Genomic DNA, 15,695 nt, shown 5'->3' on the forward strand with positions numbered 1-15,695 from the left:
GGACCTTGGAGCAGCTTCCAGTACTGGGAGGGGCTGCAGGAAAGCTGGGGAGGGGCTCTTGATCAGGGAGTGCAGGTGGATGGGATGAGGGGGTTTCAGCTGAAAGAGGGGAGATTGAGATGAGATCTTGGGAAGAAATGTTCTCTGGTGAGGGTGGGGAGGCCCTGGCCCAGGCTGCCCAGAGCAGGGGTGGCTGCCCCATCCCTGGAGGGGTTCAAGGCCAGGTTGGATGGGGCTTGGAGCCCCTGATCCAGTGGGAGGGGGGTGGGACTGGATGGGCTTTGAGGCCCCTTCCAACCCAACCCATCCCATGATTCTAAACGTTCCCCCTTAGAGGTGCAGCAGGACTTTCTGCGGGGCTCTCGGAGCGCCTGATGGAGCTCAAACCACCTTCCACCACCACCCCCCAGAAGCCCCCACACCCTTGCTCACACCTCGGGGGCGGCAGCTCCGGGGGTGCCCGTGCCCCCCGATGTCCCCCTGGGCGCTGTCCCGGCCCTCGGCGGGGGCTCAGGGCTCCCCCCTGGCCCCGAGCATCCCCCCTCCTGCATCCCCCGCCGGGGGCCGGGCCGGCCGCGCTCCGCCCGGCCGCTCTCAGCGCCGCCCCCGCCCCGCCCGGCCCCGCTCCCCTTTGTGCGGCGGCCCCGCTCCGTTCACACGCTCCCGGCCCCGCTCCGCATCGCTCCGGCGCCGGCGGCTCAGGTGGGTCCCCACGGCGAGGGGGGCGAACCCCGGGGATGCGGGGCTCCGGGGGTCCCCGGCTGCGCGGCCGCTTCTACTGGAGGGGGGCGCCCAGTTCGAACTGGGGGGGGGGCGGCTCGGGGTCGGGGGGGGCTGCCGGGGCGCGGGGAGACCCCCGCATCCCCGTGCTCGACCCCTCCCGCTGCCCCCCGAGGGCATCGCCCTGCACCTCGAGCCGCTCGCATCCCCGGCCCCGGCGGCTGCCATGGCAACGCCGGGTACCACGGTTTCCCTCATCCCCCCGTTGCCTGGTTACCGGCCCCCCGTGCTGAGAAGGATGCCCCGGCGGGGCAGAGACCCCCCCATGCGCTCTCTCCTGGTGATGCCAGGCTGGCTGAGCTCTGTGGCGCGTTGGGATCCCCGGGAACGGGGAGGGAATCCTCCCCTCCCAGCGTTTGGCACCGCTCTGAGCTTCTGTTGTTAAATATTTGAGTAACGCCGTAGCGATACATAAACATCAAAGTGCTTTATCCCGGGAAGGCGTTCCAGAGGGAAGGGAGAGCGCATCTCTCAGGGGGGCGTGTAATTAATGCTTCCCGACGGAACAGATATCGGAGTCCATGTGGTGGAACTCGGCTCTTGCAGGAATATTTCCGTGGGAGGGAAAGTGACAGGTGGTTGGTGTGGATGTGAATCAGCTTTGCAGCGTGAAAGAGCAGCCTCCTGGGAAAAGCTGCCTGTGGATTAGGACTTGGAGGAGTCTCCTGCACTCGTTTCAGCAGGATCGCGGTGCTCCGAGGCGCTCTTGGGTGCCATTTGGATTTTTATCCTCACTGGATGGTTTCGCTCCGGTTTAAAAGGAAGACAAGTCCAGAAAGCCCCTGCCTGTGTGCAGCAGGAGCGTGATTCCGAGGCAGAGGGATGGGGATCGCTGCCAGCGAGAAGTGCAGCGCTGCGGAGCCAGGCCACCTGTTAGAGTGTGCTCGGGGCCCGCTGGCTAACACCCATCCTATGCTGTGTGGGGCTGGCTGCACCTTCCTCTCATCAGGCTCGTGTGTCATCCTCACCTTAGAATTTTATCTGCCTCTGAGACTTATCCGTTCAGGTGAAACATCACGGAGAGCCACGGTTTTGCCAGGAGCTCAGACGCTGGCGTTGAGGACAACTCCCCAGCCCAGCGAGCTGGCAGCTTCGTGTCCGGTTGTTCCCCTGTGCTTGTCTTTTGGGGTCCTTGTGTGTTTCCAAAGCGCAGAGAGGTCACCGAGCTCCGTGGCTGCTGCCTCCCCGTGCCGCCCGAGCATGGAGACCGCAGCGCTCGCTCCAGGCGGCGCGGGGGCATCGTGCGGCGGGGCCGTGCTCCTGGCTGTCCCTCCTTGCAGCGCGTGGGGACAACACCCCATGGGGCTTGTGTTTGCCGTGGGCTCGGCGGTGGTCGTGGCTGATGGCAACAGCAGAGGAAAGGATGGAGAAAATGTCGGCTCCTTGATGCTCTGCAGAGCGTGGCCGTGTCGTGGTACCCTGGGACGCGCGGGAGCCTGAAACGGCTTCTCTTTTGCTGCTGTTTCAGTGCTTTCTGATGATTTGGATTGCTCTCGACACCAACCCCTGCCAGGTAACCTCTGTTTTGCCTGAGCTGTTTGAATCTCAGTGTGGAGATGCCCATCCATGCCCTGCTCAGCACTCAGAGGGTTTCGCCGAGGGCTGGGGAGCGCTGGGTGTGGCGGAGGATGGGACAATTCCAGTGGGTGCCCTGGTTAGATTTACAGCGCCTCGTTTTCCGTTAAGCAGATAGGAGAGAACAGGAGGAGCAGACTCCTAATGGGAGGTGGGGATGTTTACTGCTTCCCCAGAGCCGAGGGCTGCGTTCCCTGCTCGCTCTCCCGATGCGCAGCCATTAGCTCGGTGGTCGCTGCGCTGGAGGTTTGTCTCAAATGAAGGCTGCTCTGTGCCTGCCACTTCTCATCTGGGGTAACCGTGTCTCGTCGGGGTGGGCTGGCGACCGCGTGGGAGCCAGATGTGGCGGGCAGCTTTGGCTGAGGAGCCTGGATGGTTTAGGGCTACTTGCTTGGGGCTGGAAGGAGCCCTGCAAGGAGGCAAGTTGAACACCGGGGTGCAGATGAGCGATGCAGCACAGGGTGTGCTCAGAGCCTCCGTTAGCCAGATTCAGCGATCCTCCATGACTGTGTGCACTTGCAAGCATCAACCTGGTCTGTGGGGTCTGTGTATGAGTCTCACTCAGCAGAAGCAGGGCTGAAGTTTGGGTTCCTGGGGCTCCTGGAGAGGGTTTCCTCCGGGTACCCTCTGCTTTGGTGAGCTACCCAAACCCGGTCTTCTAACCATTCGGCCTTGGAATCGACAGCAAATCTAGGAAGTTCCATCCCCATCAGAATAGCGAGGGCTGGAAATCTCTCCTTCTCTCTCATTTAGGAACACGAGGCACAACAACAGGAACGTTAATGACCAGATTGATGCTGACCTGAAATGGCAGAAGAGCACAGCCATGCATAGCTGGAAAAGTCCATTCACACATGCACACCCTGGAATGCTCCAGGCAACTGAGCACTGCTGTCACGATCTTGGGGGCTTTGCACAGAATCTAGAGATTTTAACTAGGTCTGATCTTCAGGAGATGCCCTGAGGACTTCTGACGGAAGGAGGAAGCTGCCCAACGTTGCGCTGTGATGGCTGAGACTTGACAGGGCAGATCTATGTAAAACAAAGGGAAGGAAAAGGGGGCTTCAAGACTCAGCGCCGTTACGAATGGGCCTGCCTCGCTCTAGGTGTGATTTGCTGCGCTGCGGAGAGCTGATGGGTGGGCAGGAGAGACTGGGTCTGGGCTTCCCCTATCTCACACACCCAGACGTGCTCCATGCACACACACACGCACACGCCAGCCCGATGACACGCAGAACTGCAAGGAGGGATTATGCAGAAGCAGGAGGCTGAGGGAGAGCTCTGATTGCGCCTTGCATGAAGCAAAGTGCGTTGGCTATGAGCTTGGCAGGGAGGCAGGAGGGCTGGGGATCATCCAGCCAGCTCCGATGCCCACAAGGGCAGGGGTGGCTCCCAGCTCTGGCTCCCGAAGCCCAAGCAGAGCACAGGGAGGTGGCCCTGGTGATGCCACCCAGCCCTGACTCATCCCGACGCCAGCGAGCTGCAGCCGACACGGCGTCTCTGCTGACTGTGCTGGGCAGGGTGGGACCGAGCCCTGGCTGCCCCAGGGAGCTGCTTGGGGGGCTACCAGCCCTGGGCTGGTGGCTACTGGGCCAGGCTGTGCCAAGGGAGCATCCACAGCTGTGCTGGCTCCTCCAGCCCCGGCGCTGGGGCGAGCAGGGGGTGCTGGGCTGTGTTCCCAGGCAGAGGGGAGCATCCCAGGGCAGCAGAGGGTGTAAATAAGCAGGGGTGAGAGCAGCTCTGTGAGCACAAACCCTCACCACAGGGCAGGACCAGCCCTGGCTGCCTCTGTGGCTCTTGGGGTTGGTCTTTCGGCGTGGCCTCATCTTTATCCTTCCAAAGAGGGGTTCAGTGAGAGCGCAGGAAAGCCCTCCAGCAGCAAACTTGCACTCTATCCATTTGTGTCATTACTGCCTTCACCTGGGAGCCTCTCCCAAATGCTTGATGTCCTGCTCCTTGCACAGCGCAGGGCACGCAAAGGGCTTTGCTGGATCGTTGACCTGGTACCCCAGCCCCAGGCAGGGTCAGTCAGACCTAACCCACCACCTCCAGCGCCTCACACCCACTCTCGCTCAGCCATGCAAGTGGGATATTGGGGAAAATGCTTGATTTTTCCCTCTTAAAACTGCAAATTGGGTTGAGGTGGGAGGGAAGGAGAGCTCCAGGCACCGCTGCGCTGCTTCCTGTGCTGCTCTGCTCTCTCTTTATTAAGGCAGGTCTCGCAACAGGAAAAAAAACATGTTTTGATTCAAGTCGCGTGCAAATTGTGCCTGTACCCCGTGGTTTTGCTGCTCGCTTTGGTGGCTGCAAACTTTGTGTCGCTAGCAGGGAGAAAGCAGGGAGCTGTCAGCCCAGCGGCGAGGGCTGGGCTGGGCTGTGCAGACGTGGCCGGGCTCCATCGCTGTTATTTTTCCAAAGCCACAGCTGGATTCAGCGCGAGCGAAGGGCAGGGAGTGGCGCCTTTGTGCCGTGAACGCACCAGAAAGGAAAGCAGTGTTTTTGCAGTGTTTGCTCTTCTCACTTTATTTCAGCTTCTGGGGAAAAAAGTGGGTGGGACGGCTTGAAACAACCCAAAAAACCTGTGGCACTTGGCACAGCTTATGCTTCCTTGGAGGAGAACGGGGCTCGTCTGCGCTCCAGAATGCTGTGTTTGTTTTTCTAGCGAGGACACTGCCAGTCCTGGTGGTTAACTCATGCGGAGATAAGTTCGAGTGCGCAGAAGTGTGTGAACGTTAAGGATCGAGTTAGAAAAACAAAGAGCATATGTGTGCGGTGTGCTTGGCTTGGCCAAAAAAATAATAAAAAAAAAAAACCAAAAAAAAGAGTGAACTCAGCTTCACCAAACTTGAGAATCCAAAAGCAGAGCAGAGGAATGGAAACAACATCTGTGGCTGAAGGGGCCCCAGTGCTGGCCCGCTGCCGTGATGGGGAGCGGGAGAGAAGCCCTCGGCGGGTGCTGGAGATGGAAAAAGTTTGATTCTAACTAACTAACTTCTGTTAGTGCTCCAAAGCTGCTCTGGGAGCTGTGACCTGTGTGTCGGACCCTCTCACGCTGCAAACAGGGCTGCCTGTGGTGTAAAGCGCCTTTCCAGGCATCAGTAGGAGCAACCTGAAATAGAAAAGGTAGGAGTGGTGCAAAGCGAGACGTGCTGCCTGCGGGAGTCACGGGGCTGCCTGGTGTTGAAGGGGAATGAGTGCACCCAGCCAGCTCCCCTGCACTCAAACCAGGAATGTTTGGCCCTGTGGAAAGGGCTCCAACGCGCCTCCGCAGATGTGATGGGGCTCAGGACAGGGACAGTAAATAACACGAATTCCCCCCGTGTGTGCCCCAGGGGACGTCGCTGAGCTGCTGCTGCAGGAGGAGTGAAATGATATTAAAATAAGAAGTAAAAATTGCATGAATGGTTTGTTCAAATGATAAAAGCATCATTAATGCACCATAAGAGCCAATTAATACCATCCATCCGGCAGGGCATGTGCTGTGCACTATCTCCCTCTGGACTCGGCACTGGTGAGACCACCCCTCGAATCCTGGGGTCAGTTCTGGGCCCCTCACCACAAGAAGGATGTTGAGGCTCTAGAGCGAGTCCAGAGAAGAGAACAAAGCTGGGGAAGGGGCTGGAGAAGAAGAGGAGCAGCTGAGAGAGCTGGGGGTGTTCAGCCTGGAGAAGAGGAGGCTGAGGGGAGACCTCATTGCTCTCTACAACTACCTGAAAGGAGGTTGTGGAGAGGAGGGAGCTGGGCTCTTCTCCCAAGGGACAGGGGACAGGACGAGAGGGAATGGCCTCAAGCTCCACCAGGGAAGGTTTAGTCTGAATATTAAGAAGAAATTTTTCACAGAAAGGGTCATTGGTCCCTGGCAGAGGCTGCTCAGGGAGGGGGTTGATTCACCTTCCCTGGAGGGGTTTAAGGGACGGGTGGACGAGGTGCTGAGGGACATGGGTTAGTGTTTGATGGGAATGGTTGGACTCGATGATCCGATGGGTCTCTTCCAACCCGGTGACTATGATTCTATGATCTCCTTGTGCACACACAACACCCGCGTGTCGGGTAACGGCACCGATTTTGCACTGGCAGTAAATGGATAAAGGATGGGAGATAAAGGACACAGCAAAATGTGCAGCTAGAAGTGACTGTATCACCAGCTGTTGGGTTCTTTGTGTGTGTTACTAAGACCTGCTAATTATCCAGCGTTCCATGCCTCGCAATCGAGGGGGCTTGTCTGGGCGCAGGGAGCCAGCGGCACATGCTACACAATGGCAGCAGCAGCTGCAGGCGAGGGAAATTAAACCCTCTAGTGTGCGGAGAAAATACGTTTGCTTTAGAATGACAAGACATGGAAGGGAAGGGCGCGAATTATCGTGGGACGCGACTTGGTACGAGGAATAAATCAGGCTCTGGAAACTTGCTCCCCATGTTTGCGATGAGAGGAAATGGCCTCAAGTTGCACCAGGGGAGGTTTGGATTCGACATTAGGGAGAATTTGTTTACTGATGGAGCGGTGAAGCCCTGGCAGAGGCTGCCCAGGGCAGGGTTGGAGTCTCCATCCCTGAAAGGGTTCAAAAAAACTGTGAGGCGATGGTGCTTTGGGATATGGTGGACTTTTCCAACCTTAAATTCCATGCTGGAGGCCACTCCCTCCACAGGCGCGATGGGAGCTGGCTCTGAGGGTGTTGCTGGGTCCCGCTGGGGAGCAAAGCGCTGCTGGGGTAGCTTCAGCAGGCTGGTGGGCACTTCTCAGCCCGCTCCATGCGTGGCATCGCCGGGCACCTTCACAGCACAGCGGGACAAGGGGGACACAGCAGGAGGGGTCGAACAGCGCCGCGCCAGGGATCTGCATCCGTCAGCTAGCGGAATTCCTGCTCTGGCCAGGGCCCCTTCCTTATCGCACTAATCCAGCGCAGCAGCTGTGGCAGCTCGATAGCACTCGGTGCTATCAGGGCACCCGATAACCCCCCTGCTTCTTCTTCTTCTCTTTGTGCTCCCGCACCATGTATGGGCCACTGAGCTCTAGCACCCACCGGGGCGCTTAGCGACTGCCGAGTAGCAGCGAAAAACAAACAAGCAGAGCCCTGTGTGCGAGCGAGCGAGCTGTGAGCAGCCAGGGAGGCAGCACCCTCGCTCCCTCGAAGGAGGCACGTCTGCCAAGCCTTCTTCTCCTGGCAAGAAGTGTTCCCTGCACACAGGGAAGGGGCGGCTGGGACCGCAGCGCCCTGTGCCAGCTGGCAGCACGGAGGGCAGCCGCTCCCCTGTCCCCTCAGGAGGAGGAGAAAGGACACTGGGAGCCAGTTCCTAGGTACTGTGCGTGCTGGCAGGGCTCTCCCCTCGCAGGGCAGCGGTGCCTGGCGTTGGCTGGTGCCAGCAGCAAGGGTTCCCAGCACACACGAGTGCACCCGCAGCTCGGGACGTGGAGATGTGCAGCCTGAGCTGGCAGGGAGTGTCACAGCCCAGCCGCAGCGCTGTGACACCCAGACTGGCATCCCTCGAGAAGGGTCCGAGCTCCAGCTGCGTGCCCCCACGCAAGGGCAGGGACAGGCGCGGCTGTGGTGGGGACCGAGAGGTATTTATGGTCTCTGTGCCGCTGTGGGGGAGCCTGGGGAGCTGGGAGGGGCAAGTGCGGCCCTGATCTCATGTCCCACCAGGGCCACTGGCCTCATTGTGCTGTAATTGCTATGTTAAATGGGACAAATTAAAGTATGCTCTGGGTGAAGGGCACAGCATTGACCTTGATGGAGAGATCACAGCCCTGGTGCTGGCCCCGTTGCTTGCAGTGCAGCTCTGAGATCGCACGGAGAGCCATGCCAGGAGCAGAGGCAGCGGTGCAGAGGTGTTGAAAAGCTACCACACAACCCCATCTGCACAAACCCTTCCCCTCCTTTGCACCACGTCCCCATCGGGCTGGGCACAGCTAGGGTACCAGGCATCCTGGCCAGGTCCCTGGGTGTTTCCCAGGGCCAACCTGGCTCCTTCTCCTGGTGTGGGCTGGCAGGATGCGGGTCGCTGTCATCCCTCCTATGCACCCCAGCCCCATTGGGGTCCCCTCCATCAGCCACCCCGGGTGCTGACTCCTCTTCTCCTCTCTCTCGCAGCAGCCATGGAGGCAGCGCTGATCTTCCTGTGCTCCCTGCTGGTGCCGGTGGCCGTGGCAGATGGTAGGTGCCAACGGCTTCCCACGAGCCGGTGGTGCTAGGGGTGCGGGAAAAGGCTGTGGGGCCCCGGAGGACAGGGAACCCTCCGATCCAAGGGGTACGGAGCAGCCCCCGTGGGGAGCGGGGTGCCTGGGCTCAACCTTGTTCACCTCACATTCTATTTTCCAGTGGCCACCCAGGAGAAGAAGGAGGAGGAGGACCCCTTTAACTACGGTGAGCATCGCCTGCACAGGGATGGGTGCGCTGGCAGGGACGCGTGTGCATGGGAGATGGGGAGCAAAAGAGGCTGCCCTCTTCCTTGAGCCCAGCAGGAACAAGCCCCGTGTCTCCTTTCCCCAGATTACCAGACCCTGAGGATCGGGGGGCTGGTGTTCGCTGTGGTCCTGTTCACCATCGGCATTCTGCTTATACTCAGTAAGTTGGGGCCCAGGAGGGTGCTGGACGCGTGGGGCTGTTCGTGCCGGAGGAGGCCGACAAGAAAGGCCACGGCTCATCCCCACTTTGGCCACACTCCCAGGTTTTCTCTCTTCTTGCAGGCAGGAGATGCAGGTGCAGTTTCAACCAGAAGCCCAGGTGAGTGAGGGCAGCATCTCCTTGGAGAGCCTCTTTGCTCCATGCTCACCTCTTCCCAGGCTCACCCCCTGAGCCAGCAGAGCGGCTGCGCTTTCTGAGCATCCCTTTTGGGGTGCCTGGTGTCTAAAGCAGGAGAATAATCTGCTGCAGGGATTCCTGGGTGCCAAGCAGCCCTGCACGCTCCCAGAGCACCTTATTCCAGGCGCCCCTGCGCTCTGGGGCATCCCACGTTCTGGGATGGGGTGCAGGTCCCAGCTGCTCTCACTGTGTTCTTCTTGCAGAGCTCCAGGGGAAGAGGAGGCTCAGGCTGAGAACCTGATCACCTCGAACGGTAAGGTCCTCTTGTCCTGCGTGCTCTGCCTTGCACACACGGCTTGGCCCTGGGCAGGTCTGGCCTCAGCCACGCGCTGCAACCCGCTGTGCTCTTCCCTTTTGCAGCAACGGGAGCGCAGAAAGCAGAGAACTGAGCAAGAGCCATGTGGTGAGTCCCAAGGCTGCCGCAGACCGGCCCAGGCCAGCGTGGGTGGTGGCACCAGGGCTGTCTCCGAGCTGGGAAGGAGGTGGGGAGAGCTGAGGCTGGGTAGAGGGGAGCCCTGGGACTCTGCGTGGAGCAGTTTCTCTGCATCCCAGTCTGGTAGGGGCTGTATCGGGGTAACCTGCAGTGCTGGCGAGGTCCTGGGTGTCCCGTGCTCCACAAGCCCCAGGCAGCCCGGCAGAAAGCGGAAACATCTGTCCGGATTTTCCCTTGCGTTACGTTTCCTTTCCTTGTGCTCCTCCACACCAAAGGGGTTTTATTTTTAAGGCTGAGCACGAGTCTCGTGGTGCGTCTCGCTCCTTGCCTGCAGTCCGTGTTAACCCTCAATCAGAATTCCCCTGCAATCAGTTCCCCCCCCCAGCTCTAGGGCTGCGTTTGGAAAGGGGGAAAGTCTGGACCCTATGCAGGAGCGTGGGGTCCCAGCCTGACTTGCTGCTCTCCTGCCCCGCAGACCCAGAGCCCCGAGGGCAACCGCTCGGACCGCAGATGCCAGTGGCCTGCGAGGAATCTGAAACCACAGCACCAGGTCCCTCTACGGAGATGCGAAGCTGCTGTGTCTGTGTTTACCCTCTGTACTCCAGCACCGGTTCTCTGTTTACTAACCCGACTAAACTCCGCTCTCTGTCCTCTCTGCCTCCAGTGGTGTGTACTGTCGATGTGAGATGATCATTTCCTCTAGGGCTAGTCGTTGCTGATGTTGTAATAGTGACTTTCTCTTCACTTTTCTCGTGCTGTGCGTGTCATTCGGGCTGCATACGACTGGCAGGCGCTGCCCCCCAAGCCCAGAAACTGGGGGGCGCGGGGCAGGGCAACACAGGCTGCAATGCACGGCGCCTGCTGCAGCCCCGTGTCCCCCTAGACGTGCGATGCCAGCAGCGGGCACTCACGGTTTGCCCCAGCTGGCTTTGGGTAGGGCTCAGGGAGCAGTCCTGCAGGGTTTTGGGGACCACGCCGTGTGTTGCAGCTTCAGCAATAATCCTCCTGTGCACCCCCAGGCCAAAGGCAGCCGCGGTGGGGTGAGTCGGGCAGGGGCATCCCGTGGCTTGGCTTCCCCTGGATTTAAGGCTGAAGGGAGACCCCGTTTTCTGCACTCCCCGCTTGTGTCCCTGGCAAAATCCAAGCCGTCGGTGTGGGCTGTGCTTCTAAATGTGAGGAAATGCTGTGGTGGCAGAGAAGCTGTAAAATCCCCCAGCACGGTGACACTGTGAAAGAGGCGGCTGTGCAGCGGTGACCCTGCTAACCAGCACAAACCAGCTCCTCGCCAGCGCTCTGCCTGCCCGCGAGATGGAGGTGGGCAGGGTAAACAGTCTCCGAGGGCTAAAGAGAAACACAGACTGAAATATAGATCCTGTCCTTGCTTGTCTCTGGCTGGGAAGGGGCAGCGGCGTTTCCTCCTGGTGCTCCCTGCCCTTCCTGATGCCTCGTTGCCCCCTGTGCTGTGGCCCAGGGCACGGCCACTCCAGTCATTTCTGCGTGTTGTCCTGTCGTTATGTGTTATCAGCCCCGTGATGCCAACTGCCCTTCTCCCCGCGGAGCGGCAGCGAGCGATGCTGGGGGCTTTGCAACCTGAGCTTGTGCAGCGGCAACGCGCCGGCTCCAGAGGGGCAAACCTGTGAGTCTGGACCCTTCCCCAAGCCTGTGGGCACGCAAATATGTGGCCTCAGCTGGTGCCGTGGGTCCTTGCCAAGGCCAGGGTCAGCCTGGGCAGCAGTGTGGGATCCCAAGCACTGCACTTAAACGCATCTGAGTGCTCTCCACAAGCTGGGAAGAGGTTCTTTTCCTCTAGGATGGTTTGGAGAGGGGTTTCTGCTGTGCCCACCCCACCGTGGTGCCCCTGCCTTGCGCTTCGCATCCCTCAGTGGGGCTGGGAAGCAGGCGCTCTGCCATCTGTGCAAGGTACCGTGTCCCTTCCCTTCCTCCTGGCCCTGGCAGGGAGCTCCGCTTGCCTGCTGCCCCCAGAGCCCGCGCAGCCCAGCCCCTGTGCCAGCTCCGTGTGCCCCGCGTCGCAGCGCCCGTGCCGTCCGTAGTGTGCCGTCGGTGTTACCACCAAACAAAGAAACCCCTGTGGTGTGTAGAAATGGCAAAAAATCCTGACTGTTGTAAAATAAACCGAGCTATTGTTTTTCCTTTTAAATAGGCGAGTGTGCTGCTGTGGTGGAGGACTGGTGTGTTCTGTGCTGTGATCTAAGGGGGGGAAAGGAATAAACTATCGTTTCTATCGGTGCCTGGCTGCGTCGTCTCAGGAGCTGTGGTGTTTCCAGGGCGTGGGGAGCGGGATGGGGAGTGAGGGCTCCAAATCTGCTGGGGATACTGGCTGGGCAGCCTCCAGGCAGCTTCCCACGCTGTCCGTCTGCGCCGGGCAGTGCCGGCAGCCAGGCTGGGGTGGAGGGGAGCGGTGGCAAAGCACCCCCCGGGCGGCACAGACGGGCTTTGTGCTAGCAGAGACGGGCTGTCCGAACCCCCTCCCTGCCCTGCTCTTTTCTGCAGCCAGCAGCAGTTTCAACAATAGCCAGAGACCATGTGAAGAGAGTGCATGAGCGGCGAGCCCGGCTGCAGAGCCCTGGGGGACATGGGCACAGAGCCCCCTTGTCCCTTGGCTTTTTGGGAAGCATTGTGCTGGGGGCGCAGGCGTGCCAAACGAAGGAGATGCTGAGCACCACCTTGGCACCAGGATGGCCTCGTGCACCACCCTGCCAGGACTCGGCTTCACCCCGCAGCACCAGAGTGTGTCGGCCCTGGACTCCAGACACCCGTGCTCCTTGGCATGGGGAGGGGAGCGCTCCTTGGGGCCGGCTCCCCCCAGCCACCGCAGCACTAATCGGCTTGGGCGCGTGACTCCCCCTTCCCTGATTGCGAGATTAAAGCAAACTGGATTGAACAGCCCTCCTGGCAGCTGGCCGGCACAGCCCCGAGGGGCGCAGCATCCCGGTACCGGGCAGGGATGCACCATGGACATCACTGTGCCACGGTGCTCCAAGCCCCCCAGGACGGCTCGAAGCTGGGCTGGGAGGCACCGAATGGCTGTGGTGGGTACCCACCATGCCAAGGGACTCAGCATTCCACCCACTTCTCTCTAGCAAAAGGCAGTGGCAGCCCGTCTCCGAGCCCATCCCTCTGCCCCCCACCTTGGGCTCGCCTCCGCAGCAGGAGGTGAACCCCATTGGTGTGATGTTTGGAGGGCGAGGGTGTCCTGCCCCGTTCCCAGCTGGCACGGGGACACCCGCGGCTCCGGGGTGCCCAGCCCTTGCTGCCAGCTGGCACAGTGGGTGCACACCCTGCCCTCCCCTCCCGGGCCTCCTTCTCAAAGGCGGGCGGGAGCCCTGCACTTCCCCTCGTGACTGCGATAAACATTACACCGAGGCCGTTAATGTTTAATGAGGTTTGTCTTCCAATTAACGTGCTTTCCTGCGGATGCTCACTTCCAGTGCGAGACGCCCGCCAGACACGATGGGTGACGGTAAGTGTGCTCCGCGGAGCGGGGTGCCCAGTGGGTGCCTGCAGCCACCACCCTGCTCGGGCCACCCCAAAGGGGCTTCTCCGGGGGCAGAGATGCTTTCCCAAGGGTAAATCCGTGCCAGAAATAGCGCTGGTCCCTCCTGCCTGCATGGGGAAGCTCTCCTGGAGGATCTGGAGGGGACCTGGGGTTGAATTCTCAGAGCTTTGCAGCCCACTGGTGCATGGGTGCTGGCTGCCGTTGGCTTCTCAGAGGGATTTCTGCTTCCAAATGGGTCCTGGCAGAGGGATGTGCGGTCAGGTAAGGTGACACAGCCCTTAGATGGACAAGGCTGCGCCCCAGCGCAAGGTGTCAGCCCAAAGGGTTGTTCAGTTCTTTGCGCTGCAGGATCAGAGTCATCGCAGCCCCACCAAGCCTTGTGGGCAACGGCGCTTCCTGAGGGCACCGCAAAGGCTGCAGAACAAACAGCAGAACAGCTGCTGCAAACAACCGAGCTGGGTCCTTATCTGCAGCTTCACCTGGAGCTCGACACTCCTATGCATCCTGGGGATGCATCCTGCAAATGTGTTCTGGAAATGCATCCTGCAAATGTACCATGAACTTTAGACTTCCTGGGATGAAAAAAAGAGGAATTTGTGAACCCTTTACTGGTTCGGCTAGACATCAAGGAAGTCAGAGTGCTCTTGCTTCACTTCTCACTTGGGTTTCTCCTCTTTTCCAGAGCAAGCGCCCGAGCAGGAGCTGGACAGGTTCAGCTATGGTGAGTTAGTGTCCCATGCAGCCTGGGGACAGCGGGACACGCAGCTCGCTCCCGTGCCTCTCCGTGGACTCAGCACCACGGGCTCAGCCCCTAACACCTGCCTGGCTCTCCTCCTCCTCCTCAGATTATGAGACCATCCGCAACGGGGGGCTGATCTTTGCTGTCGTGGCTTTTGTCGTGGGGCTGCTCATCATCCTCAGTGAGTGCCCTGGGTGGGCTGGGTGCCCTGCTTGGCTCTGATCCCCTGCACGCGGCCCCTTCTCCGCTCACCTCGCTCCTCACCCTGGGGCTGGGGCCGGGCTGGGGGGGCTGCAGACCGTGCCCTGCCACGCGAGGGGTGGGCACCGCCTGGGAAATTTCCATCTAGGCGAGCTCCCAGCACAAAGAGAGTTGGGAGGGAGACCACGTAAATATTTAGCATTTCCCTGCCAGCGCCAAGGCTTCGGAGGGAAGGTCACTAATTAAAAATAGCAGAGGAAACTCTGACATTTCCAGAGTGAGAAACCAGCTTTCCCAGAGCCGTCAGTTCTCGACAGCTCCCAGAGAGAGCCAGCGCTGAGCGTGCGGGGCACCCTGCGAGCCTGCCCGCACCTACAGGCACCGCCTGCCTCTCTCTGCATGGCTGGCAGCGACCACAGCATCGCAGCTGCATGCAGCGAGGCTGCCCAGCGGTTTTAGGGAGAAAGAGAACAAAACTGCCTGCGTTTGCAATTGCGGTGGCAGCCTGGGGAGGAAGAGAGACACCCCAGCAGGATGTTGTGGCCGGCGCTCTGCTGGGCAGTGCCAGGGGCTGCAGTTTTGGGGTCCCAGCGTGGTGCAGGGGGGGGATTGGTGAGGCAGCACAGCTGAGACGGGGACCAGGGGGCAACACATGGGGTTGGGATCTCCTGTACAGGTCTCCCCAGGGTGGAAGCAGGGGGGCTCAGGGCTTCCCGCAGGACTGAAACCCAGTAGTTCCCAGTGTGAGGACAAACTTCACTTGAGCAGAGAAGGGTGGGTGAGATGTAGCAGGCTTCAACCACAAGAGCCCTTAGTTGCTCCTCTTGCCCCCAGGCCAGCGGTTCCACTGCGGAGGGAAGAAGAAGAGGAGGTAGGTATTGCATGGTTTTAAGGCAGCCTTATCTCTCCTCCCTATTCTAGTCCTGCCAGCCGAAAGGGCTGGGGTCTCGGCTTGTCCTCTCTCCCCACTTGGCTGTGTTGCCCAGCGTAACACGTCTTCCCTTGCTTCTCGCTCCACAGACAAGGAAATGAGGAAGACCTGTAGCTGCAGGTAGGTTGCGGGAGGATGCACTCAGGGTCTGCCTGTGCCGGACAAGGCACGCGTGCTCCAGGGAAGCACCTACGTGGGTGTTTGCCTCAAGAGGTGAGGAGCTAGAACACACCTTCTCGGTTTCAGAGCTGCAGTGCCGCCAAGCAAGCAGAGGTTCACCCAAAGCTGTAAAGTCCTTGCCAAGGGCCACCGCTTATGCCGCTCCAGTGGATCCATTACCCTGCTCACCCCAGGCAAGGCCAGAACGCAAATTGCCCTCGTGCTTTCCCCTCTGTTGGATCCAGAAAGAGTTTCTTGGCTAATAAAGTTCAAGCTGAGAGAGGTTAAACTTTGTGCCCCAGGCATCTGAATCGCCTGCTTTCCTGGCCCAGCACCAATGACTTTTCTGCCCTGCAGACATCTTCCAACACAGACCCAGGAGAGGTTTCCGCTGGCTCTGCTGCACGCCCACGGCACGGAGCTGGCTGGCTCCACTCTGGGTTTGCACCAGGGACTGCGGAGGGAGGGACATTCCTGCTCCCAGTCCCCCTAACTGCTCTGTAGAAACCCCCCATCTCACCCAAATCCTTCAGCGTGTGCCCTTGCCCTGGGATAGAGGA

General features: G+C 60.0%; 1 protein-coding gene across 1 annotated transcript; it reads left to right on the top strand.

The window, feature by feature from the left end:
* Positions 1 to 574: 574 nt before the first annotated feature.
* LOC138730781 (FXYD domain-containing ion transport regulator 6-like) lies at positions 575 to 15,424 on the top strand. The gene is made up of 12 exons (XM_069876259.1): positions 575 to 702; positions 8,445 to 8,507; positions 8,673 to 8,717; positions 8,844 to 8,918; positions 9,041 to 9,077; positions 9,359 to 9,408; positions 13,007 to 13,069; positions 13,788 to 13,826; positions 13,951 to 14,025; positions 14,880 to 14,916; positions 15,066 to 15,096; positions 15,223 to 15,424. The coding sequence occupies exons 2-11, from the start codon at positions 8,450 to 8,452 to the stop codon at positions 15,088 to 15,090; spliced, it is 504 nt and encodes a 167-aa protein (XP_069732360.1). The 5' UTR covers positions 575 to 702; positions 8,445 to 8,449; the 3' UTR covers positions 15,091 to 15,096; positions 15,223 to 15,424.
* Positions 15,425 to 15,695: the final 271 nt, after the last annotated feature.

The sequence above is a fragment of the Phaenicophaeus curvirostris genome, chromosome 25 (assembly GCF_032191515.1).
Source record: "Phaenicophaeus curvirostris isolate KB17595 chromosome 25, BPBGC_Pcur_1.0, whole genome shotgun sequence".
NCBI lineage: Eukaryota > Metazoa > Chordata > Aves > Cuculiformes > Cuculidae > Phaenicophaeus > Phaenicophaeus curvirostris.

Coding starts and splice junctions, on each gene's coding strand:
- LOC138730781 (XM_069876259.1), top strand. CDS start 8,450: ATGGAGGCAGCGCTGATCTTCCTGTGCTCCCTGCTGGTGCCGGTGGCC. Junction 8,508..8,672: donor GCCGGTGGCCGTGGCAGATG/GTAGGTGCCAAC, acceptor TCTATTTTCCAG/TGGCCACCCAGGAGAAGAAG. Junction 14,917..15,065: donor GGAGGGAAGAAGAAGAGGAG/GTAGGTATTGCA, acceptor CTCGCTCCACAG/ACAAGGAAATGAGGAAGACC.